Source organism: Balaenoptera ricei, chromosome 15 (genome assembly GCF_028023285.1).
Source record: "Balaenoptera ricei isolate mBalRic1 chromosome 15, mBalRic1.hap2, whole genome shotgun sequence".
Taxonomy (NCBI): domain Eukaryota; kingdom Metazoa; phylum Chordata; class Mammalia; order Artiodactyla; family Balaenopteridae; genus Balaenoptera; species Balaenoptera ricei.
In genome coordinates, this window is record NC_082653.1 from 5,700,536 (window position 1) to 5,727,413 (window position 26,878).

Consider the following 26,878-nt stretch of genomic DNA (forward strand, 5'->3'; position numbering starts at 1 on the left):
CCTGCTCTCTCCTGCTCTCACGCTCTTGCCCCTGCCCTGGATCTCTCCTAGTCAGGATACATTTGCTTTCCTCTGTTTGGCCAAAAAGCAGACCATCATGAAAAGTTGCATTGTTATTTTTAAGCTTAGGAGGCTTTCCTGTTAACATATTTTCCTTTTCATCCAGATGGTAACTAACATCTATCAAATGCTTTCTCTGTGCCCCAGGCACCTTGCGAAGTCCTTTACATGAGTTGAATTAACTTCTGAATCCTCCCAGCAACCCTAGGAAACAGGTGCTATTTGTCCCCCCCCCCCCCCCCGCATTATACAGATGGGGGAACTGAGGCACAGAGAGGTTAAATCCCTGGTACATGGCTGCAAGTGGCAGGGCTGAGGTGTGAATCCAGGCTGCCAGCTCCCACCCAAGACTTTCTCTAAACAATCTCGAAGCCTTTGCTGGTGGCCTCCGCTCTCAAACCAGCATCTGATGTGCTTCCAGGCAGATATTCTTGTTTGCATGAGTGCATTCATTCATTCAGCAATCAAGCACGCATTCAGTGGGGGCCTGGTGCAGTCTGGGGGACTCCTTTAAGGGAGGAAGCAGGGAAAATAAAGAGCCCCCCTACCCCCGGCATGAATCACAGGAAAAATAAGGTTAAATAGGGGGTGGTGGGAGTTCAGAGGGAACCTGGTCTCTTCCGGGTCTCAGATATGGAAAGCATATCGTCTCCATCTCGCAGGGGAAAAGATGGCATCCCAGAGCAAGGGGGGCGGGGTGAGGGCTCCACGAGATGCCTTAGCCTGGCGCCTGCGCAGTCAGCCCTCAATCCACTGTGCTCTTTAGATGTTGGCTGTGCTTACTGCTCTTCATTCAACAGGTACTTATTGAGTGCCTGCTGTGTGCCAGGCTCAGGTGAGATGCACAGAGGGTAAACCATAACCCTTGCTTCAGGGCCTTCCCCTGGCCGGGGAGGAACAGCGCAGACGCCGGCCGATCAGTTGTTTTCAGATGTAGACTGGTAGCACCAATACCTGCGGCCTCCACCCCCAGCCTCACTTGCTTGTTAAAATCCCCCCCAAGAGATTTGACAGTGGATTAAAAAGCAGAGAAGGCTGCTGCAGAGGAGTAGCATTTCAGACTGGAAGAAAGTAACCGCCTTCATCTCAGCTGGCATTGGAGGTGGCATAGCAGTTGCAGTGGCTTTGCCCCTGGAAGGCCAAGCCCGGGGGCACAGGCAGCTCTGGGGAGACGGAGCCTGATGGCCGTTCCTCGCGCTGCAGGGCCTGTGTTGCACTTGCTGCTCTCCCTGCCTGGGATGCCTCTCCCTGGCAAAGCCGTGTCTTTCTCATCCTTCCAGGACTCAGGTCAATGGCATCTCCTCCAGGAGATCCCCTTCCCACCTCCCTCCACCCCTCCCTGTTTATCCACTCCTTCACTCTATCACAGGCTGACATGATCTGGGTTGCATACGCGCTGGTGGACACTGGACCAGCCGGTGCCCCTCTGACTGCCTCAGCAGGTCCCTGTGTTGGTTCTCACCCGCCACGGTGCCCACCCAGGGCTCTCCCCCTCGACCCTCCTGCGTGCCCCGCTGGCCGGGCTCCAGCAGATGAGCGCACTGCATCCGGCCTGAGAGAACCGATGGCTGAGCACGGCCTCCCCTCCCACCCCTAAACCACGTATCAGCTTCCCGCTTTGTCTCCCCCGGCCTGAAAGCCAGCTTCGTGGTGGAGGCCGCTGGGCGAGCTCACTCTCTCCTGTCCCCTCCAGCCCAGCACTGTGCTGGCACTGGGATGGGCCCAATGCAAAATGAAAGCGGGGACCCTTTATTTGTAGATCACGAAGAGCTGCAATGTGGCAATAGCAGAGCATTAAGCCAGGTGTGAGCGTGGGGGCCTGGGCACCTACCGGGTCACAAGCCCGTGGAGCCCACCCTGCGTGACACCCAGGAAGTGCTCAACAAACCTTTGTTGAAGGAAGGCGTCAGTGGAAGAAGGCAGGTGGAGGGGGCTTTCACAGTGCCTTGATTGACAGGTGGGCAGAGGCCCAGCCCTGGGCCAGAGGGCCCAGGACCTGCTCCACCTCACAGCCTGGAGCCTGTGTAACGGGGCCAGGATGTGATTGGAATGGCTAGGACCCACAGCCTTGCATTTCTCTTCTCACCTGGCCCCTGGCCTCTCCTGTCTCTACCCTTGTGGACCCTCAAGCTGCCATCTTGTCCAGAAGCCCCCAAAAGGCTGTATGGCAGAACCACCTATGCTGCAGAAAACTCCAGAAGACCAGGTTCCTCTTTACCAGCCCTGGAGCTTCTGCCTCCCCCAAGTGAGGCTTAGCCAGACCCCTCCCCCCAAAGGACACCCCTGTCCCCAAACTCAGCCCTTCACCTTTCATCCCAAACTCCCTCTGGTCACCCTTCATCTAGCCCATCATCTGGCAACCCCTGGTTTGCGAGTTTGCCTCCTCGGGGCAGGAAAAGGAGGAGGCAAGACTGAACTTGGTCATGGTCCTCACTGCCACTCTGAGTCAAGTGTTATTTTGCTCCCAGTTTTACAGTGGAACTGAGGCTCTGAAGAGCTGTAGTTCACTCAAGGTCCCACAGCGGGTTCTGAGTTGTCTGGGGCGCCTGTGTGCCATGCCCAGTGTGAGCTGGGCCCCAAGTGGGCAGCTCAGTGTCATTCGTGGGATGAATGAATGAGGGGAGGGAAGAAAGGAGGCCAGGAGCATCTGGTGAGGTCTCGGGCACAGACACTCAGAGGTGAACTGGATGCAAGGCCACTGTGTGCTCGTCAGGTGTGGCCAGGCAGGGGCTGGTGGAGAAGGTCAGACAGTGACCGGGGGACTTCCCTAGTGGTCCAGTGGGTAAGACTCCACGCTCCCAATGCAGGGGGCCCGGGTTTGATTCCTGGTCGGGGAACTAGATTCCGCAACCGCTTGCATGCCGCAACTGAGAGTTCGCATGCCGCAACTAAAGTCCGCACGCCACAACTAAAGATCCTGCATGCTGCAACTAAGACCCGGCGCAACCAAAATAAATAGATAAATTAAAAAATAAATAAATATTAAAAAAAAAAAAAGGGCAGTGCCGGTCCGGGATATCTGGTCTCAGGCTGAGGAGTGGTTGGGCCCCAAAGGAAAGGAGGTGGGGAGGAATTCTCCAGCTCACACAATTTCAGTCCTTCAACAAATAATGACTGTGCAGCCGCAGTGGCTACCAGGCCCTGGGCTCAAGGACATCTGAGAGAGTCCCACCTCGGCCCCCAGGGAGCTCTGTTTCTAGTGGGAAGGCAAGACAATAAAGAAGGCACGAATAACTCAAACAGTAATTCCAGACGGTGGGAGGAGGAGTTAAAGAAAATAGAACAGGTGTGCGTGGGGATGAGGAGGGGAAGGGACCTTATCTCCGATGGTCTGGGAGGAAGTGGCACCTGAGTGGCACCTGGAGGTGGAGGGTTGGCCAGATGGCAGGGGTGGGGAGGGAGACTGGGCGGGGAGAGAGTTCCAGGCAGAAGGACTGGCAAGTGCAAGAACAAGCTGGCGACAAGTTCGGGGAGGGATCCGCGTGTCTGGAGTAAGGGGGGGGGGGCAAAAGGCGAGAGGGGCTCGGGTGTCACCTCCGCCAGGAAGCCTTCTCTTCTCGCCGCGCTTCCTCCACACTCCCCCAGCTTGTTCTACCGCAGCGCAAATCGCACGGGTCCCGCTCAGGCCTCCTTCCCTGTCCGGACTACGAGTGCGGAGAAAGCAGGGCCGGCTCGGATTCCTCTCTCCGCATCCCCGCGGCGCCCGGCCCGGCGCTGGGCACCCTGTGGGCACTTGGTAAATATTTGCAGAGCGCACTAGAAGGAATGAATGAACCCATTGGGCGCCGCTGGGGGGAGGGCGGGGCCGAGGGCAGGTGGGAGGCCGCCGACGCGGGAGGGGCCCTTGGAAGCCCATCCTCCTCCTCCCCCTCCTCCTCCCAGGCCCCAGCGCGTACCACTCTGGGGCTCCCGAGGCGGCCTCTCGTGCGATCAAGGGCGCGCAGGGCTGGGAGAGCGACCTGGGGCCCCTCTTCTGGGCGCCGGAGTTCGGAAGAGGGTGGGTCCCCGCCGCCCAAGAGCAAGAGCGCGAGAGGAGCCGGAGGAAGGAGCGCCCGCTCGCCCGCCGCCTCGCTGCCACCCCGGCGCTCGCTCTCCCGGCTCCTAGGTTTGCTGGCTGCTCCTCCCACCCGCGCCCGCCTCTCTGCTCGCGCTCTCGCTCGCTCGAGCCGGCTTCCAAGCCCGCGGTGCGCCCGGGCGAGTGCGGGGCGAGGGGCCCCGGGGCCAGCGCCGAGCCGGGGGCGGGGGTCCGGGCAGAGCGCAGACGGCCGGGGAGGGGCCATGTCCGGCGCGGGCGCAGAGGGGCCCGTCTACAGCAAGTGACCGAGCGGCGTGGACGGCCGCCTGCCCCCCTCCGTCACCTGGGGCGGCGCGGGCCCCGGTGCCGGGTGCCCGGAGCCCGGGTCGCGCGTAGAGCCGGCGCGATGCACGTGCGCTCGCTGCGCGCCGCGGCGCCCCACAGCTTCGTGGCGCTCTGGGCGCCCCTGTTCCTGCTGCGCTCCGCCCTGGCCGACTTCAGCCTGGACAACGAGGTGCACTCAAGCTTCATCCACCGGCGCCTCCGCAGCCAGGAGCGGCGGGAGATGCAGCGCGAGATCCTCTCCATCTTGGGCTTGCCCCATCGCCCGCGTCCCCACCTCCAGGGCAAGCACAACTCGGCGCCCATGTTCATGCTGGACCTGTACAATGCCATGGCGGTGGAGGAGGGCGGCGGGCCCGACGGCCAGGGCTTCTCCTACCCCTACAAGGCCGTCTTCAGTACCCAAGGCCCCCCTCTGGCCAGCCTGCAAGACAGCCACTTTCTCACCGACGCCGACATGGTCATGAGCTTCGTCAACCTCGGTGAGTGAAGGCGGGAGGGAGGGGTGCGCGTCTTGGCCAGGAGTCGCTTTGGGACAGGGAGGGCGCCGCGTCTTACATCCAGCCCGCCCATCTTTCCACTCCCGGTGGTTTTCAGAACGGCAGTGCCTGGCCGAGGGTCTCCCACCCCCCTGCCTTAGTGGACCCCAAGCTGCGCGCGCCCCAGGTAGGGCGAGCCGGGCTCATCTGGCCTGTGGGAGTTCAGGGGAAGTAAGGAGCGGTCTGAAGCCCTCTCTGGGTTAAGTCGGCGACTGCACCTCTGGGGCGGGAGGCGCCGGGCGGGCCGCGGCTCAGTTCAAAGCGCGGGGCTCGGTCATGTGAGCTGTGCCCGTCCGGCTCGGCCCGCGCTACCTGGATTTAAAGGGCCCTGCTCCGCGAAGCTGACTTCCCGCCCTTTCTGAGCCCCTCTCTGCCCTGCCTGGCCCTGGCATCGCGGGCGTTGCGCTCCATTCCCCGCCCTGGCAAGCCCTACCTGTCCCCTCGCGGTGCGCCCGCCGTAGCGTGCTGCGCGCCCCGAGCGCCTCGGGGCCCCTTTCCTGACCGCTGGGCGCCCCTCTCGCTCTCAGCTCTCCTGGCTGGAGCTGGGGAAAAAAACGTTGCCATTGCGACCTTTCTATTTTAAATGTTTAATGATAGGTCCCGGACTGGCAGAATCCATTTTCAGCGTTTATCACGTGTGGCGCGCAAACCACGGCTTCTGGCGATTGGGTGGCGAGGGATCTTCCAGCAGACGCCGCCGGGGTAGGCTAGGGGACCCGGCTTCCGACTGGAGTCGCGACGGCCCCGGGGATCGGAGGCTGGCGCTGCGGCGGGGGTGGTGCTCTCGCTCCATCTGTGCACGTTCACCAGACTTGCTCAAACTAACCCCCGACTGCGCGCTATAGGGCTCATGATCAAATATTTGGTTTCTGAGATAACACGCCCCGATAGCGCTGTTTCCCGAGCCGCTTTCATTCTACAAGTGTCACTTGCTGCGAAAATACGAACGAAGTCAAGACAGCAAACTCACGCCCACCGGCGCTGTGTCAACAGGGAAATAATGATCCAGAAGCCCCCCGCGGGGCACCTGGGGCGTGGATGGAGGGCGCCGGGAAGCGCGGATCAACCTTAATGCTTCCCGCGCCAGATAAGGTCCCTGGAGTTCCCGGGGCGCCATTGTCTGTCCTTAATAATAGCCCAAAATCAAATAGTGAAACGAGTTTCAGCGAGCAAAGGGTGGGAGGTTTAGATGCCAAAATGACTTCAAGAAAGTTTAAATTATACTAGGCAGCCTGTTAGAATGAGACAGCTCCATATGTCCTGATTTAGAACAATCTCCAAGATGTATGGGGTGGAAAAAAGCAAGGTGCAGATCAGTGAGGTTACATACGTGCTTGTATATCATGCTTTCCCACTGGAGGAAGACGCCATGGATTGGAAATAGATTTTATGGGGGCAGGGCAGAACTGGGGTTGGGGCCTTAGGGATTTGGGAGCTGGGGCCTGATTTTTCATTGTCTGCAGTTTTGTGTATGATTTTTTTTTCAATGTGTATCTGTGACCTATACTAGAAGCTAAAGAAAAATCCCAAATACGTACATATAAATAAATTAATTAAAGCAGAGCTCTGTATCCATCCTGAAGCCAGGGGTTAACCAGGGCCCTTTCTCTGGCTGGGGATTTATGGTATCTTCTGTTCTGTTGGATACCTGTGACTCCCAGTGAATGCCAGCAGGTCCCAGTGGCGGCCTTCAGAGCCTGGCTGAGGTCATTAAAAAGGTATTTGTAAGCCCTGGCTTCTGTGGAGGGCTCTGCAAACGCAGTGCAAAAAGCACCCTGCTGCTTACGGACCAACCGCGTGGCCAGACCCGGGCTCCTCCCATGCCAGAAAAGGACCAGGTTGCCAACCGGGCACCTCTGGGACACTTGGGCAGGGCTGTTTGCTGCCCCTTGGTAGGGGGGAGCAAGCTGGGACTTGTTTGGGAAGACCACAGCTGGGTGGTTTTCCTCCTCTGGCTGTACACACACCTTTCAACCCGTTAGTCCCATTTCTTTCATCTTGAAAGGACAAAGACCGGCTTGTCTGAGCCTCTTAATCAGCCAGGCTGGCTTTGGGCTTTGTGGGACAGTCCTGACTTTCTCAGGTCTTGCTTTCTGGAGCATCACTCCAAATTAGATGGCAGAGTGGCTTTTAACAGAGTGCACTGACCTTGTTTTCTTTCTTTCTCAGTCCCTAAAACTTTCTCGGTAATTAGTTGGGTGAAGACCTGGACCGCAGTTGGGCAAGACTCTTCCTGTAGATGTTTCTAAGGTTGCCCTTTAATTTCTGCTTGGCAGCAGCATGGGAATAAACCGCCTGTCCCTTCCATTTTGTGGGGTTCTGGGATTTTGCCACAGGAGGGGCTGTGGGGTTGGAGGGGGCATGTAGGAGACCTGCTTGGAAGCTGAGAAAAAGCACACGATTTTTCCTTGGATTGCAGATCATACTGACCTGTAACATACAAAGTTTTCTAAAGGTGCGTTTAGTCTCACACTTTACTAAGAGTGAGAAAAACATCGTTTGCTCATACGCAGCTATTACTTGTTACCTTGCAGGGGACCTGGGGGAGACCTTGAAGGGAGACTGACTTTCTCCACCACCCTCTCCTCCCCTCAAAGCCCCCCTCCTCCTTCCACCACCCCCTCCTCCCTCGTTGCATACCGCTGCTGTCCTGCAGTGCTCTGGGGGACTTCGGCCTGAAGTCTGAAGGCTTTTGCAGAGCTGGTGCGTTTATTCTTCCGTCTGCAGCCAAACTGGTTTTTGTTCCTCTAAGTCGTTCTCCTCAGAATTCAAGCTTTTTGCCAGGCTGAGTGGGATCTAAACTAGAGAGGGAACTAGAGGAGAATTTATGACAAAACCAGGTGCTGAGAATGAGGGCCTCAGACCGCACCTTGTGACAAAGACCAGCCTGTACAATAAAGCCCCTGTAATGCTAGCTGAGCTGCCGGAGGGAGACTCACATCTTCCCAGGCTGGGCCTCTTAAGTTCAATGGCAAGATTTGTAAACTGGTTTGGATTAACAAGCCCCCAACTCCTCTGTGCAGACTTAAGTTTGGAATTCAAAACAGGCTACCCTCTCTTAAACTGTCCCCAGGCAATGTGAGTTCTGCAGACTGAATCCCGAAGATAGCTGCCCTCCCTCCCCCGCTTCTTTCTTTGGAGAAATCCAGCAGCTCCTTTTGGGATCTTCTCAAGAAGCCCCCTGGCACTGGGGGTGTTGCGATACACATTTATCTCTGGTCCAGGTTCTGAAGGAACCAAATTTGTTTAATCTTTGAAGCTAAATTAAAAAAAGGGGAAGTTGGAAACCTATCCTTATTGGGCTCAGTGTCTAAAAGTGGCTTTTGTTAATGTAGCCGAGGAGTGGGGAGAAGGCCGTTCAGTTTTACTTTTATTTTATACCATCTGGCGATCCTTTTTGTTGACAAGTGTTTGGCATTAAGATATCTCCTTTTGCCCCTTCAGAACAGGCCCTACCACTGTAGAGTATTAGAAAAAGATTCTGTTACAGTTTAAAAATTTCCTTCAGGGAGTGCTTGCCGAGGGAGCACGGGCTGCAGGCGCTCGCAGCTGTAACCCGGCTTGTGTTAAAATTTGGAAGGGGCTGCCCCACATTCCAGCGCTGGAGTGCCGGCCCTCACTGGTGAGCGGCCAGAGGTTAATATAGATGTCACACAGCCTTCCCTCCTTCTTTCTTTCTTTCTCTCTTTCTGCAGAGTGTCTTCGCTATAGGAGTGCACCAACAGCTGTGTTTTTAGTAACCCTTTCAACATCACTTCTTTTAAACCTCGTTTTCCTGCTTATATAAATCAAAGATCTTCTCCCCCCTCCCCCCAAGGATATATGTGACCCAGATTTGAACTTTGGGGGGGGGGTCTTTGTATTTCCCTTCTGGAATCAGAGCAGGTTAAGGCCGAAGCCTGGATGCCAGCTCGCGTGGCCGGTTTTGGTGTTTATTCCAGAGTTGTCACTTGGTTGTGGGGTGGCCCTTGAAGGGGTAAGGGAGGAGGCCTAGGTAAGCGAAGCGGCGGGGGGGGGGGGGCTTCTCTGAACGCACAGAGAGAGGAAACAGCTTCTGAGATGCAGCTCCTGCGAGCTTCGGGTCGGGGCCTTCCGTAGCGTCTTAGCCTGTCAAGCCTCTGCCGAGATAAACACAGCTGGCCCGCGAACCCTTGACCACCAGCGTGCCTGCGATGTGAGCAAATATCACGTGTCCACTGAGCTCGGAGACGATGATGACTTCATTCCAGGGAGAACCTCATCTAAGTTGATTGATCACCCCTATCGCTTTAGTATCTTTTTTTTTTCCCTATTGGGTAAGGTCATATTTGGCCCATTGCAAGAATCAGAGTGTCCTAACACTCCCCCAGTCTCCACCCTTCCCCAGCCTGCCCATCCATTTCACCAGCTGACTGTTTTGAATGGACAGCCCTTTGCACCAAGTGGCTGGCCACGTTCATTCTTTGGCGATCACTCTTCAGGCCTAGCTGGGGGCTGTCGGCACGGCTGCTTTTTGGCCGGCCTCTGCTTTAATGCACTCTGGCAGTGTCACCGGGGTTAGGGCACAGGCAGGGATGTGTGGGACCTGTCACGTTATTGTCAGAAGGAATGCACGGATTAGCCTGTAAAACGTGGCGGTGGGAGAGCGCTGCAGCTGTGTACACTTATTATAAAAGATTTAAGTCCCACTGGTAAAATCAATACGCTGAATTGCATGACCCTCTGCTTTTAATTAGTTTAAATCAAATGCGCCGGTGCCATTTTGCCTCCTCTCGCCTTCGTGGGGTGAGGAAATACCAATATTTACATAGAAACTGTTAATTTGTGGTAAAAATGATAACACATTTAGCTTTGCACACCCAAAGTGCTCCGATTTGATGGATCCCGGATCAGTGTGGAGTCGTGGGGTGATGTCACCTGGGCGAGGGAGCAGGGCGACCACCTCAGTGATGTTTGTCGCCTGGACCCAGGATGTGGGTCGCAGGTGCCTGTACCGGTGGGTGCAGTGCGTGAAGAGGCTGGTCTTTCGAGAAACTAGCCGACTCTGTCTTTGCAAGCCAGATATGTTGCGATTCACCCCCATGATGTAAAACCTTTTAAGCATTCTTACAAAATTGTGAAGCGAAGCGGCAGTTGCCTTTTTGGTTGTTTTGCGTCTGTTCTCCCAGCATGCTGGGTCCTTTGTACTGGGCAGCTCAAGGCACAGTACTTTATTTATTCCAGAGCTTCAGATGCTTTTCTTTCCAATTCCTGAAACAGTTTATAGAGGAAGGGGGGTGCTTTCACTGCAAATGATCCCATGTACAACCACAGCTATTATGTGAACCGTTCGGTATTAGCTGTGTGTTCAGCTGCACTTGAAATCTGGGTTTTGCAGCAAATGGCATTTGACAAATAATATTTGACAAAAAATGTGACTTGGTATTTCTTAATATGGAACAGATATTTCCCAGTTAACCTTCTGCGGGGAAAAATTGCTCTAACCCGATGTGAAATGGCAGTACCGATGAATACCAGGGCTGCCGCTGTGTGATTCCCCCGCTCTCCAAAGTGGAGTGTTTATGATTTGGGGGCATATTAGCAGTGCATGAAGCTTGACACTTACTTATGTGAAACTCAGAGTAGCATGTGCGATGCCGTCCTTTCAACATTTGTGTCGGGAGGCATTGCTGGGAGCCGAGAAAAGCCTTTGCTGATCCGCGTGGAGTGGATTGAATTAATGACAACTCCAAGAGCACCAGTTTTAGGGTAAATTGCTTTATTGTTTTGGAGCCAGGGTGCTTATAATCCGGTTCCTGTACAAACATGTTTAACGTGTGTTAATGCATTTGCAAACCAGGGCCTCTCAGCACAACCCTGCTTTTCATTAATTGATGTCGGTAGCATGGTACAGTATTTCAAAGAGCTGGCCAAGTATAAACTGTGTTTCCAATTTCCTTCCTTTCCTGTGTTTGGAATGCCAATGTTAATTTGTTCCCATGCAGGAGCAGGGGCTGCCAACTGCGGCTTTCTATAAAGGGCTTCACGGTGAAGGCTTCCAGCCCTCGCTGATGCTTGGGGCTGCCTGGCCAAGTTTCCTGACACTTTGCAGCTAATTCTGGGTGATATATGGAGTGGGGGGTTGGGGGGCTTCACTGCCGTGTAACGGAAGTCCTCGGTGACAGCAGAGGGTGTGACTTGGCAAGAGAGAACGGAATGGCATCCACACTGATTCTCTTTAGACCCAGCTTCAACCCATGTGTCTGTTTCCACTATGGTTGCCTATTAGCTGTGTGACCTTGAACAAGTTACTTAATGTCTCTGAGTTTGTCTCTTCGTTTTAGAAATCTGGTTAAGAATCCCTTCCTCCACAGACCCTCATGAAGACAAAATCATATCTCTCATGGGTAGGGTCGGGCACCAAGTAGGTGCACAATAAATGGTAAGCCTTGTTTGTATTTTGGTGGCCAGATCACTATTCACTTTGGTATAATAGTCCAAATTTCCGTTTTTAAGTACTTGATCTTAAAGTACCAAGATTAAGCCACCCATGTCGTTTTAGAGATGTGAAGAAAATGGCCCCAAAGATGTATATCTTTGTATATATGTGTATTCCCCCCCCACCCCCGACACATGCATTTTCCTCCTCTTCAGAGATCAGTGAAATTTGAGCACACCAAATTTATTTGAGGATAAGTAGAGTCTAATGCTGACTTTCTCTCGATTTTAAGCATCTATGGCTATTTAAAAACTTTCCTACTAGGGAACCTAAAACTTGTGTGAGGGGTGTACAGGAACTCTCTGTACTATCCTTGCAACTTTTCTCTGAATCGAAAATTATTCCAAAATAAAAACTTTTAATTTCAAAAACTCGCATTACTGACATATTTCTTCCCACCCCTTCCTGGAAGGTGGTCAAAGTACAAATTGTCTTTTCCTTCAAGGGAGTGACAAGCTCAAAGCATTCATTAACAGACCAGCACAACTTCCCCACTTTTTACGGGAGCAGGTGCAAGACTGCCCCCCCCCCACCCCTGCTCTCCCAGCTGGGGTTGGGATAACAAAGTCCCAAGTGGATTCAGTGCCTTTAGAAGCCTCTGGAGACCAGAGGATGGTGAAGGTCTCCGGGGCCTGAGTCTCGGGGTGGGCTTTCTCACACAAGGTTTCCCATAAATTCTCTTCAGCTCTTTCTGTACGGTTAGAAAACTCTGACTTAGCGACTATTAAGGTTCCCACGTCTTTGAGGTCACGTGTTATTCTTTCACATCTTTATCTCCCCAGAGTAGCTTTCAAGTTTCACTCTTCTGTTGTCTGGCTTAATTAAATTTGGCTGTGAATAAAAACTTGCACTGTTTCCAAAACTGCGGACTTGCATGTTTTTAAACATTGGAGTTAGACCTGTACCGTCTTGTAATGCCAGCCTCTCTCTTGCCTTCATGTAGTTTGAAGAAAAAAAAAGAATCCAAGCAGTTAGCATGACCATCCACCTAGAATGGTCCCAGCGCTCATCCGCCCAGCAATTTAACAGTGCACTCAAAGGCAGGCGGGTTATTCTGTGGTTTCGATGGCTTGTGTTTTGGCCTTTGATAAAGGACTTTCTTCTTGACTGTTTTCTCACACATTCTCCCCGTCCCGCTCTAGCACTGCCTTGCAGAATTCTCATGGCACAGAAGGTACTCAGACATTGGCAGCTTGCGTGCGTGAAGGGGGTGAGGATGTTACACGGCAGTGTCTTCAAGTGTTTTTTGTTTGTTTGTTTTTTTATGTATTTATTTATTTATTTATGGGTGTGTTGGGCCTTCGTTTCTGTGCGAGGGCTTTCTCCAGTTGCGGCAAGCGGGGGCCACTCTTCATCGCGGTGCGTGGGCCTCTCACTATCGCGGCCTCTCTTGTTATGGAGCACAGGCTCCAGATGCGCAGGCTGAGTAATTGTGGCTCACGGGCCCAGTTGCTCCGCGGCATGTGGGATCCTCCCAGACCAGGGCTCAAACCCGTGTCCCCTGCCTTGGCAGGCAGATTCTCAACCACTGCGCCACCAGGGAAGCCCTTTTCAAGTGTTTTTGATCTTGCATCCCCGCTAGGAAATCTTCGAGTACACACCCTAAACAGAAATAGATCGTATAACTACTGCTGTTTTAGGATGGTGTGCACTTTATAAAACAAAGACTAAAATAGAAGTTTAAGTAGGAGGCACTAAAGATAAAAAAAATACAAAATTCTGATGTTCATTAATACACCTTTTAACTCATGCATCATTAGTAATTAATGCAAAGATTACAAGTTTAATTCATTAGCAAGACAAATGTAATTTTGCTATCCCTAAGATTTTCAGTGTGATGGAATCTGATCTTTCACAGCTCGTGGTTCAACAGTTTGGGGTCAGCGAGCGAAAGGTCTGGCCCTAAATTTTGATTATTTTTTCCTTCGTCTCGTCAGCATCAAGAGTTCACAAAGAACCCCACGATCTCGGTAGCTTGAAACCACAGAGCTTTGTTGTTCTTTTGTTATGGCTGCATCGTGGGTTGGCAGGGGCCTCTGCACATTGGCCGGGCGGGAGGGTATTCAGATCTCCAGGCCGATGGAGCTGCCGCCCTCTTGAATGTCACCAGTTATGGTCCCAAAGGGAAAGACAGTGCGGCTTGTGCACGGGCTTTTCATCTTTCCAGCAGGAAGCTACACGGGCGCTTCTGCCTGCATTTCATTGGTCACAGCCTGTCACGTGGTCAGACCTGACCCAAGGCGGCAGGAGATGACAGTCCCCCCCCAAGCTTGGAAAGGGGAGCACCAGATAGAGCCTGGGAAGTGGCACTCATGACGACCACACTGTCGTAGGCGAAGGCTCTCTCACGGGGTAAAACGATGGAAATAGAACAGGTGAATTGTTGGCTGCGTTACTGAAAACAAGGTCTGTGTTTTTCAGTCTCATCCGTCAGTTATGCAGAGATGTTTGTTGAAGCTCAGCTAGTAAATTCCCATCTTCCCTGACGTCCATCAGTTCTTGAAATTTACTTAGTTGTGATTATATTTCCCGCCCCATGTCCCAGTGGATCCCTCTTGCCTCCCCTAAGTGCTTGCACCCCATTTTGGAGACCAGTGTTTCTAGAATCTTCCTGATCACTGAGGTATTCACGTGGTTCAACAAGAATAACCACTTCTCTCCATTCCCACTTGTAAAATGACTCGCCTCTTTAGGACTTGTCTTTCAGCAAAAGCACGCTTCAGCTGCACTCGGGTTCACTACCCAGAGAATTAAGGAGCCTGACTCTGGTCCCAGCTCAAGAGGCTCTTGCCCTAGCCGGTGTTTGTCTGGGCTGTGCGGGTGACTGTCTTGTCATGAAGTTTTGCTTTTTCTTCCTGGGCTTCAGAGGCACTTCCTCGTCCAGGCAGGATCTTGCAAGGCTGAACCTAGAAACTGAATTCAGAGACTCCTTCATTATCTAAATGCATCGCTGAAATAAATCATAGTGATAACGTGGGAGGGTTGTGATCTTTCTGTAGCACTAATGGATTTATAACAGCCTCCCTTATCAGGCTCCTTATTTAATTCTCTCAGGTTCTGCAAAGCAAGTCGTATCATTCCCGTTTTAAGGAGGAAGGGACTGAAGGGCCCCGAACTTGCAGAGCTCGGAAGCGGTGGGGTTGGCATTTGAAACCAGCTCTTGCTGAATGTAAACCCATTCACTCTTCCTCCTGGCCCCGTGGAGGTGTGTGAATGGGGGAGACGGGGCACAAGGGCAGTGGTGATGAGACCACCAGAACAGCCTCCAAGCCCTTGACCTTGACTTTGTGGTTCTGTGCTCTGAAGAGGAAGATAAAGATAAGCAGCTCACGCCTTCCCCTTCATTATCCATCCTGCTTGTGGAAACTCCCCTCTGCTCTGTCTCTATGGCTTAAGAATTATCGACAGGGCAAAGGGCCCCGAGTGCCCATGTACTGGGGCTCCTGCATGCACCCCGCACCCACTTGATGGGAAAATTCCAGAGGCAGCTAGGGACTGGTATTTTAATAGCGATACCTCAAGACGCTGTATTGAAAAGATCATGGAGGTGGTTTTTACCATATGTACTGGAATAAATATTGCATATTGTTTGTAATGGCATCAAGTCACCACCAGCCTAAATGTCCATGAGCAGGGGATTGGAGAAATAAATTTGTAATAAATTTATTTATAAATGTGTAATAAACCAGAAGGGAATGCAGGAATTTCTTTTTTATGTATCACCTTAGACTCAAACAGAATGTCAAGAGGGAGAAAGCCAGTTGTAGGAGGATGTTTAGGGTGTAAGCGTTTGTCGTTGTGTCAAAACAGACACACACAAGAGCACCAGATAATACTGTGTATCGTTTGTGGGCTCATATATGTGTGGTAACACTATGCAAACACGGCGGTAGGACTCACAGCAACCGCCTTTGGGGAGGCAGGCAAGGGATGGGATTGGGGAGAAATTTTAAATAAATTCCAACTGTTCTGGTCAAGTTTCCTTTATTTTAATAATAAGAAACCATTCGGAAGTGCAGTGTGGTATCCTGGACTGGATCTTGGAACAGAACAAGGACAATAGTGGAAAAACTGGCGCAATCTGAAAAAAATCAGGAGTCTGGTTAATAGTAACACATCGATATTAAATTCTTATTTTTGACAAGTGTCCCACGGTTATGGAAGATGTGAACCTTGGGGGAAGCTGGGTGAGGGTCCACGGGAACTTTATACTGTCTTTGCCACTTTTCTATAAAGTTATTCTAAAATAAAAAGTTTATGGGAAAAACAGGAAGCAACCGTGATATTAACTCCTGCAAATTCTTAGTTGTGGGTACCTGGATATTAGTTACATTTTCCTCTGCATTCTTCTTTGTGATTTCATTTTTCTGAGCACCAACGAATCAGAAATCTCTCCTCCTGGAGACAAGAGAGTCTTGGCCGGAAGCTCAGCCCTGAGGTGGCTCTTGGTGGTGTGGCCCCAGGGAGCCCGTCTTAGAGTGTATTCAGGGTATCATGCCCCAAAGGCCAATAACTCATCAATCCACAGACCCATTAACATGACGGGGCCTCAGCCAGCAAATGAAAACCCCACGTGGCAGTGTCCCGAGACCTTTAAAACTCTCTCTGCCTTGGTTCACGAGATACCCCGTGTAAAGCAGTCCTCCGTTTATAAGCAAGAAAGAGAGGGTAGGGGGTCGTTTTAGGTCTTTCAGTTTTCCTCTTGGTCTTGAACTTTGTGAAATGTCCCCCCACCCTCTTCCCCCTTCTCAGGTTCCGTTTTCTGACTCACTTGACCTAACATTTGTTGAGGGAGAAGCCCTTAAAAATGGCAGTGGGGCCTCAGAACCTTCCAGGGCTAGTAAACGTTTATAGGGTGGAGGCGCTGGTTGGTCATTTCCTTTAGGAGGAAACAGTAAATGAAGCCACTTGCCTTATACCTACTCAAACCCGGAGCTCCTAATTGTCTTAATATACTGGTGGGGGGGGGGGGTGCGGGGGGATGGGAGAGGAGATCCAGAAACCTCTGGGTCTCATGTGCCTCAAACACCCTAGGAACTTGGAAGTGGCCTCTTCAGGTCGGTGTAGAGCAGGGTTTCCCAGCCGCAGCGCTGGTGACATTTTCAGCCCGACTCTTCTCCGCTGGGGGGCATCCCGTGCGCTGCAGAATGTTAAGGAGCATTCCTGAGCTCCACGCATGCGCGGCCAGGAGTGGCCTCCAGTTTGACAACCACAGTGTCTCCAGACATAGCCAGATGTGCCCTGAGGGGCAAAGGAGCCCCTGGTGGGGAACCACTGGTTTAGGGCAACTTTCCTCCAACTTGGAAACTGACTTGGGAGCCTTTGCTTCAAACCCATTGGCCCATGGCCGTGAGCGGGGAAAGCGGCATTTTCGGATGGATGGATCGTTTTCCGGTTGAAAGGAAGACAGAGTGCAATCAAAACGTGAGCCCTCTCCTGGGGACCCAGCTCTGCCTGGATTTGAAACAGCCTGGAGATGAAAAGGAGGTCAAATCTCTCAAGGGCAGGCATCGTCTCCCGGGAACCAAAATATTTTTACAGCACCTTTTGCCCGATGATACTAAAAACTTATTAAACACACACTTAGAACTGGTCTCTCTTTATTTCCCTCCGCCAGCTTCTCAGGAGGAAATAGGGCAAACCTCTCTCTTACCTTGTTCCCCTCCAGCAGGTAACTTGCTGGGGGGAGGGGCGGTGAGCAAGGAAGCTGCATTTTCCATTTCTCACTGCGGCTCAGAGCTATAATAAATAAAGCAGGGAGACCCGCTGATTTTTGTGCAGACTGTGAGCCGGAATGGCTTTTACATTTTTCAAAAAGGGTGATAAAAGAAGAATATTCCATGATGTGAAAATGAGATGAAATTCAGACTCCAGTGTCTATAAAGCTTTATCGGAACTCGTTTTGTTTGCGTCTTGTCTGTGGCTGCTTCATGCTCCATCCACAGAGTTGAGTGGTTGCAACAGAGACGGTGGGGTCTCCAAAGCCTAGAATATTTATTATCTGGCCTGCTGTGGAAGTTTGCTGACTCCTGCTTTAGACTGCCTATACCCTCTACCTGGGGAAGGGTAAATAGTAAAAAAGTCTGAGTTTTATCTGACCCCTCTGTCCTCTGCAGACGTCCAGTGACACATAGACAACCCTCTCCCTTCCCGGATGTCGGAGGGCCTCCTCTGAGTTTGAACAAACTCTTAGTTAAACAGATTGCTCCTCTGAAGACTTCCTGGCATCTTTCATGTGGGTCGTGCGTCACAAATTCCCACCAAAGTGATCAGGTAGACTGCACAGCTTTTCCTAAATTCGCTTCATCCCAGCAGCCCCGTCCCATGTTCTCTTTTTAAAAAAATTGTCCTAAAACGTCTCAGGTGGTAGTTAAGACTGGCTCTGGGGTCGGACCTGAGCCTAAATCCCACCTCTGCTACTTGTTAGCTCTGTGACCTTGGGCAGGTTATGAAACTCTGGGTCCCCATTTCCTCCTCTGGGTTCGTGTTGGCGCCTGCCACCTGGGCTGCTGTGAGGATCCGTCCCCTCCGCGGTGGCGGGAGGAGAGCTGAGCGTGGTGCCCCCATGGCAGCTGGTGCCCCATACGTAACGTTAGTGGCTGGCAGCAATGCTGTCACTTGCCTGGCCAAAACTCGGACCACTCTGGGGGTGGCCTGCCTGTGCAGGTCCTCCGTGCAGCTCCCCCTGGCATGTAGGGCAGTGGGATGCACCGCCCGGCACCTTCTGGGGATGGGAGCGGCGTGGGCACGTGTCCCACCAACTGAGCGCTGCAGGATTTGTGTCGGGGTGGTCCTCCCTTAGCCGGGATGCCCCGTGATGAGGCTGGAAGCTGGCCTCAGTTGACTGGGCACGAGGCAAACCAGGAAGCTGCTTTTGTTATTACAAGTCCTGTTAGACTAGAAAGTTACCTCTTGCTGATTATAATCTGTGTTTATCGATGCAGAGGTTTAAGGAAACACCAGATCATCAGGACTAGCCCGTATGTCCACCAGCTTAGGGCACAGACAACCCCTCAGATTTAGACACTTGTCTATGGGCTGGCCTACTCTTTAAAAAAATGAATAATAAAAATTTCACAGTAAAATTGTACCCTTTTCTCTCTCTCTTTTTTTTTTTTTTCTGAATTCTGTTTATGTCAGACTTAGTAGCGTTTCCTGTGTCCGACATTTTTTGACATGAGCAACTGACCTCCACCTGAAGTGAGGACCCACCCATGCCGGTCATTCTTCAAATAGCACGATTTCCACATTTATTCTTATGTGTGAGGAAACTGGGACTCAGGGGTGACAGGTCATTTACCCAGCTTTGGGGACAGCAGGTCTGTCTGGCTTTGAGTCCCAGGTCACTGGTGTGTGACCTCATGCAGGTGACTGAAGGCATTCAAGTGCTCTGGGACCCAGCTTCTGTCTTAGTCAGCTTGGGCTCCCATAACAAAATACCATTTCCTGGGTAGCGGAAACATCAGACGTTTATTTCTCGTAGTTTTGGAGGCTGGAGGTCCGAGATCAGGGTGCGTGCATGGCTGGGTTCTGTTCTCTCTGGCTTGCAGACGGCTGCTCTCTTGCTGTGTCCTCACATGATGGGGAGAGGGCTCAAGTCTCTTCCTCTTTTTATAAGGGCACGAATCCCATCCCTTCATGACCTCATCTACACCTGACCACCTCCCAAAGACCCCGCCTCCTAATACCATCCTGTTGGAGGCTGGGGTTCAACACATGAATTTGGGGGACCCAATTTAGTTCATAGCAGTTCCCCTCTCATATGGTGTGGCTTAGGGCCCAGGGCAGCTGGGATTAAATGGGATGATGGCAGCCATCTCTCAGTAAGCAGGGGCTGCTCCTGGTACTGCCTTTGGAGCCCAGTCTGGCTGCAGAATCTCTTTTAGGTCCTTCTGTAAACGTGGCTATGGCCTGATATCCTGATTCGTCCTCATTGGGGACGCCTGTAAGTTCCTCTCCAGGTCCAACTTGGGTCCTCACATTTAAGACCCTGCATTTTCCTAAGTAGCTTCACATTTGAAAAATCGTATTTATGTTATTTATTCAACTCCCATTATAGATTTTGACGAGGCCTGGACATTTTAAGAACAGTGTGATGCTGCATTTGCCCCTTTGTGGGGGCAGTGGGTCAGACAGAAATTGGGCAGAGTGAAAATTACCCTTGGAATCCCTTAGGAAGCTGCCATGTTGGAGATAGACACACTCTGTACAAGTCCCTGCTTGTTCTACCAGCATTGGGGTAGTTTGCCACTTCTTCCATGGCCCATGAGATGAAACAGTTGGCTTAAGTTTAGTGCCATATTATACCAAAATATCTTTCTAAAAAAAAAAAAAAAAATATTTATTTATTTATTTATTTATTTATTTATTTATTTATTGGCTGCATTGAGTCTTGGTTGCAGCACACGGGATCTTTTGTTGGGGCTCGCGGGCTTAGTTGCCCCGCGGCATGCGGGCTCTTAGTTCCCCGACCAGGGATCGAACCCGCGTCCCCTGTATTGGAAGGCGGATTCTTAACCACTGGATCGCCAGGAAGTCCCCCAAAATACTTACTTTTAAAAACTAGAACCACTCTCATGAACAGGAAGTGCTGTAAGATATATACCTCCCAAAGCCTGCTCCTTGTTTCTGTGGAGAGGAATGATGTCTCATTTAGGACTTGTTCTAAGTCACAGTATACCTGCCTAACAGTGGCTTCAGCATTAGAAACATGTCAATATCTCCCATAACAGCACGTCTTCTATGAAGTCATTCCAAGTTTGAGGTAGCAGCTCAGCAATATCATCCAGGTATCCACGAACTTTCCCCCTTGCCTTCACCATCCTCAAATGCCTTATTATGTCTGTTACCTCACGGTTACAGGATGGCTGCTACAGCCCCAGACATCACATCTTCATATAACCTCACGTTCAAGGCAAGAGAAAGGGAAAGGGTCCAAAGAGCTCTCCTTGCTTATCTGTCTCCTGGCTTCCTAGACATGCCCTAGAAGACTTCTCTGTAAGTCCCCTGGCCCAAACTGGTTCACAAGGCCAGATCTTGCTACAAGGAAGGATGGAAAGGAATGAAACTGGCTTCTGGCCCACACAGTAGGAGGGAAAGCTGGGGAAGGAAAGTGCATTGGAAGTGTTTGTTACGTAGCCACATTCAAATAACCTAAGTTGTTTCTCCCTTTTTGTCGTTGTTGCGTATGTGGTGTATAGTTGGATTTACAGAAGTTATCTGCACATGTGATTTGACTCAACTCTTCACTGTGCCCAGATAAATGGGGACCCTAAGCTAGTTTCCAAAGTCTCCAAATAATAGTGTGCCACAGTGAATATATGCAGAAGTTGGGTTGCATGTTGGCATTAATTCAACCAGACTCTCTGCAGCCCATGGAGAGACTTCAGTTTCTCTTTAAACTCGAACCTGTGAGTAGGTACACCTCTCGCCCTGACTTTGAAGACTGCGTGGGATTCTGGCCAACAGCCAGTTGCGTGCTGAAAACTATATTTATTTTATCACCATCTCCTTAGACAAGTGGCAATACTTCTTGGAAATGATCTGAAAAGGTCAGAATCATTGTCCCCTGGAAGAAAACAGAGGCCAGGTGGGGCTTGGTCTGAGTTCTGCTTGTGGGACAGGTGGCTCCTGTTTCCCTCTGGGTAGAGGATGAACAGATCAAGATACTCAAGGCATGTTAAGAATCTGTGTCATTGTTGGTGAGCCAAGGGTGGAGAGCTACTTGGACGGAAGCCCTGCTATCCTGGTAGAACCTTGTTTGTACCCTGAAAGCCTGTAAGAACTTTTTCCAGTAAGTGGTTTCTGGGCACATGGGTTACTTCTGCTTGTTTCCAAGAGAGACCGATGTGAGAGGGTCTGGGTATATCCCTAGGCCCACTGGTTGGAAGAGATCATCAGTGGAAAAGGAGGTAGAAGGTGTTTTCAGGTGTTGTTTCTGTGCAGTGTGTGTTTGGTGTGAACAAAATTATATGTAACAGAAGTTTTTGGTTGCAGGCAAGAAAATATATTCAAACTAGTTTAAGGAGAAAAAATAGGAAATTGATGCATCCCCAAGACCTGGGAAAGGACATAACAGCAACTAGAATGTCCTTAGAGAGTCCAGGGGTTATTCTCTCCATGTCCCTCACTGAATAGCTTCCCTCTGACCTCTCTGCCCCACTGGATTCGTCTGCTACCCTGCCTATTGGGAGAAAGATGGCCACCCACAGCAACTTGTAGTCACAGCTCTCTGGCTAGCCACATACTTGCCTTACCAGCTTCCCTAGCAGGATGGAATGGACATGGGATGGTGTTCTAACCAGTGAGGCACCAGAGGAAATCTGCTGGGAATAGAAAGGGGTGGGAGATGGTTCTGAAAAATATTTTGCTTCCTGATGAGTGACAGATGAACAGAACTGTCTATACTTTTCTCCCTTTTCTTACCTTGAATGTTGTTCTGTGAAGATGTGATGTTTGGCGCCATGGCAGCCATCTTGTGACCATTAGGCAATAAGCTTAAGGACTGAACATCAATGTGCAGGCGATGGCAGAGCAAAAAGACGGAAGAAACTTGAGTTCTTGATGACTTGGTTGAGCTACTGCACCCAAATAAAATTCCTCGGGAGGGACTCTTAGCTTGAATTACATGTTCACTCATGAATCGGTTGGGTCTGGAAGGTAGATCATGCTACATAAATAAGGTTTCTGAGAGTCAGCCTTTGGCCCCTTATGGCTGGGTTGGGGAGTTGGGGGTGTGTATACGATCTGTTGCTAAGCTAGCCATAAAAATAATAATAATCTTTGCAGCTAATATTTGTGAAGGGCTTACTATGTGCTAAGTACCCTTTATCCTCTTTACCTATATTACTAATTTAATTCTCATAACAGCTGTTTCAGGTGGGAGCTATTACTATCCTCCTTATTTTAGAGATGGGAAAACTGAGCACAGAGAAGTAAGTAGCTGGCCCAGAAAGTGTATTTGAATTTGGAGGTCCAGTTACTGAGCCCTCCCTCTTAAACTTGATCCCGAGCTGCTCCTCAGGCTTGAAGGATGGGTTTGGAGCAGGTGAATAAACAGGGAGGGTCATAGGTCAGGGCAGTAGGATGCCACATACACGTTTCCCAATTAGGTGCTTTAGGCATAATATCCCATTTCTTTGATTATTGATGCTTCTGAAACCAAGATGTCTTAAAATTGATAAAGATGTTAGTATCTTTTCCCCAAACAGCTGGTATGAAATTGTACCTCTTATCATAGGGGGACTATGGTGACAGATACTTCTTGAGTACAACTGGAGATGGATAAAGCCAGCCAATACGTATTGTTAATAAAACTGTTTATTGAAGTTTAACTTGTGTACAGAACAGTGCACGAATCTAGGACAGTTAGGAATTGCCACAAAGTGAACACACCCAGGTACCAGTGCCCAGATCAAGAAACAGAAGGTGACCAGCTGCCAGAAGCCCCCTCACAGCCTCACCCAAGGGCGACTGCCATCCTGTCTTCTAATGCCATAGTCTAGTGCTGCCTGTTTTAAAACTTTATCCATTTAATTGTACAAGTGTTCCCTTAAATCACTACCAATCATTTCCAATTATTTGGAAGGATGACCCCATTTAGACCTGTTTCACGTAAACCAGAGGAGACTCACTTTGGAAATCTGTTTGCCGCTCTGCCGGTTACATTCAACAGAGAATCCAAACTGTAATTTCAGAACCATTGTTTGGTTTGACCTCGGATTCTCCTTCACTTACCAGAAATAGGTTCAAGGGACAAAAATGCAGTTTTAAGGGTGTTTTGATAGTTCAGCTTGGGAAGTCAAGTTCAGTGTGTTGCAATGTGAGCGTGAAATGAATGAGGGTCTTGAAGTTTGCTGGTTTCCACCAGACTCCCCCTGCAAGCCTCCGGGGCGGCTTCTGCACATCTCTTTACAGTCCTATTTGCAGAAGTGGACGCTGATGCGTCTGTGATGAGTGTTTTGCTCCAAGTGTGGGGTTTAGAGAAGACTCTTATTGTGAAAGGGAGATGGGAGTCCAGCATGAAGGAAACGCAGAACAATCTCTTCCTTAGCTGCACCTGCACTGCTCTGGCCTAATGAGTTGAGGTTGATGGAACCCAGACCTCAGGAAGGATTATAAATTCTCATTTGATTTGATTTGCTTCTAAAATACCTTAAACCAGCTGTGCCTGCCCAGCTGACCCAGAAGTCTCTGGCTGCTTTGGGGGAAGGTCTGAGCAGGCACCCTTCTGTCCTGGGGAGGGGCACGTGGGCTGCCGCACTGCCTCTCCCACCCCCGGCCGCCCCCAGGGCCTGCTCTGGTCCGGCGCTTGTCCTTGTCATGTCCCATGATCGCTGGCCTCTGTCTTCTTGAATTCTCATGATGGCCCCATAACTGGGGACCTCTTCATGTCCCCATTTTATTGAAGGGGAAGCTAAGCCTCCCAGAGATGGGTTAACTTGTCCTGAGTCACTGCTGGTGATTGGCAGAGTCCGAGTCTGAACCCAGGCCGTAGGGCCCCATCTCAACCCCAATTCTCTGCTGCTTCTAGAGCTGAGTGAGACCGAGAGGGGCTTTTCTGCCCTCCTAAGGGAACCCGTGGGGAAAGTTTCCAAAGATTGTTCACTGAGATACTTGAGAACCTGCCAAGTGCCAGGCAAGTGAGTATGGTGGATGGAACAGTGGAGAACAACAAAATAATCAGAGCTGACATCGTTCAAGACTTTTCTGCGCACCAAGGACTCCACGGCCGGGCTGTATTCTGGCGGTTCTCAAAGTGGAATCCCTGGACCGGCGGCATCGGCATCTCCTGACAACCTGTTAGAAGTGCAAGTTCTTGGGCCCCACCCCAGATCTCCCATGTTACAAATACTGGGAGTCGGTCCAGTGGTCTGTGTTTTAACAGGCTGCCCGGTGATTCTGGAACACGCCGAAGCTTGAGGATCCCTGGTCTGTTTTAATCCTACACCGACCCAGGGAAGTCAGTGTTATTCTCATCATCCTCCCATTTGACAGATGAGGAGTAACTTGCCCAAGCGCCCCGTGGGTGGCAGGGCCGGGACTGCCCCCCCCCCCCCCCCCCCGAGCCTGGCTCCACGTTTAAGCCTCTTACGTTCTGTACCTGCCTTCTCTCAGGTCTTACTCCGGGAGTTAAAACCTAGAAAAGAAGATGGTTAATAAACAGGTCAACGGGCCAATCAATCACTTCCTTAAGCCCCTGGAAGGAAATGAACAGGGAGGGGCGGCTGGGAGGGAGTGAACGGCCCGGCTCAGCCGAGGGGACGGGGTCTCGGCGCCGGGTGGGCCTGAAGCAGAGCCCCTGAACTTGCTGGGTCTGATGATTACCCAGCCTGACTGTCACTCAGCAAGTGACAAACTCCCAGGTGGCCCTGTGACCGGGGCAGGGGTCGTCATTCCTGTTTTACAGATGGAACCGAGAGCCCAGGGGCCACCAGCGTCCGTCCCAGGCCTCTCCCACAGCTCCGGGATTAAGTTCTCCCAACTTCCATGGAATTTCTCACACTGGGAACCTGTTTTTGAGGAAGAACCTCCCCGTCTCTCTGAGAACACGGATTTGGACCCTGGTTTGCGATAAGCTCTTTATGTCGTCATGCTGCTGTCAGAAACCAGTGCACTGATGCTACAGAACAGCGCTGTCCTGTAGCACGTTCCCCGATGATGGAAATGTTCCGTATCTGCCGTCCAGTACAGGCGCCCCTGGGCACATTTAAACTGATGACACTGAAATAAATGTAAACACTGCCACACCGGCCACATTTCAAGTGCTCAGTAGACGCATGCGGTTGGTGGCTGCCATACTGGACCGTGTAGAGTTCAAGTTTAGTTTGAACTACACATAGGTCAAAATTGGTGGAAATTTCACAACTTTTTATGGTACAACCTAACAGAAGTGAAAGGGGACTTCAGACCAATGAAATCCATTCCTTTGTTACTGAGGGAAGAACTGAGGCCCATGGAGCTCGGGGTCCCACCCAGCCGATTGAGAGCCCAGGTGGGACCGAAACCGCCTGTTAGCTTGCGTGTCTGTTAGCTCCCGGATTCTCAGCTCGGCGTGGTTGACAGTGGAGGCTGGACCACCCCCTGTAGTCGGGGGCTGTCCTGGGCACTGTAGGATGTTTAGCAGTGTCCTGGCCATTACCCACCAGACGCCAGTAGCACACGTTCCCTAAGCTGTGACAAACAAAAAGGAATGCAGGCATTGCCCAAGAGCCCCTGGGGAGGGGAGGGGAGGACAAAATTGCCCCTGGCTAAGAATCACTAGTTTAGCTGAAATAGTAACTAGTTTCCATTCTTTCCCCTCATTTTCAATTAGCTAAGGATGGGGTGGGGACCCAGAGGTCCCTGAGGGCTGGGTTCCCCCCCCCCGACTCTGGGGAGACGGGGTACCCCTGGGTGAAGGATGGCTGCCTCGATTTATGGCGGAAAGGTTGATGTAAGCGCACAGCCTGTTTTTCTTTTCAGCTCTACCAGCGTCTGGGGCTTTTTAGGCAAACAACTGGCTTTGGCCCTAGAGATAATTAAACCCATCTTTTCTCCGTCTCCCCGCCCCATCCCCTAAACCCTTTGGTCCATTCAATTCACAATGATAACATTGTTCAGGCAACAGCGCACACATGTTGACGCCGGGGTGTTTAATCTCGCGGGGCAGCAATTCTCTGCTCCACCCCCTCCACATCTGCGCGGCTGCCACGCTTATGACAAAGCGCCTGGCCGCCAGCGGGCTCGCCTCCGCACCCGCGGCTTGGGACGCGGCCCCCTGCGTCTAACAAGGAGGCAGTGTCTCCGAAGACCCTCTCGGAGCGCCCGGCGCTGGGGCTCCAGGTGGTCTTGCTGGCAGCCAAAGCATTTGGTGGAAAGTTCGAGAGTTGAAGCGGCAGTTCAGGGGAGACAATGCCGCTTGTGTGCCCTCTGCCGGGCGGGGCCCCGCCCCCTGATTTGGGGGGCTGGGGAGGGAGGATGGGGAGACGGGTTAAGGCTATACCACCTTCAAGCGGTCGGCCACCCTCCCTCCCTCGGGGTGACTCTACCACCAGCAGGAGCAACATTCACAAACCAGAGAGGGACCTGAGTGGGATCCAGGGTCCTCGCTCTCTGAGTTTAGCTTTTAAGGAGATTAATGTTGTGACCGCGTTGTGTGTGCTGAGAGCTTGGTGTGTACTTCAGGGATGTCTTTATTTAATCGTCTCCATGGCTAAGAGGTTGGCGGTGGGGAGACGTGTGGCAGAGAGTGTGGTCAAGTGGTGAAGCATTCAGACCAGCTGTGTGGCCGTGGGCAAGTGACTTTACCTCTCTGAGCCTCAGTGTCCGCATCTGTAGAATGGGCACGATGCACGTGCTTACTTCTGAGTGGGGGTTTTATAAGGATTCGAGGACATGATGTGTGTGTGACACATGTGATGTGGTATCCAGTCCCGTGGGAGGGCTTTTATAATGGTACCCGTCTTCCTCATATCGTTAGGATGG

At 51.4% G+C, this 26,878-nt stretch overlaps 1 protein-coding gene across 1 annotated transcript in view; it reads left to right on the plus strand.

Moving 5' to 3' along the window:
- Positions 1-3,957: 3,957 nt before the first annotated feature.
- BMP7 (bone morphogenetic protein 7) overlaps positions 3,958-26,878 on the plus strand; it is an 89,653-nt gene continuing 66,732 nt past the window's right edge. The window contains exon 1 of the mRNA XM_059897564.1: positions 3,958-4,899. Within this exon, the coding sequence (XP_059753547.1) occupies positions 4,482-4,899 (418 nt within the window). The 5' untranslated portion in view covers positions 3,958-4,481. The remainder of the gene's footprint in view (positions 4,900-26,878) is intronic.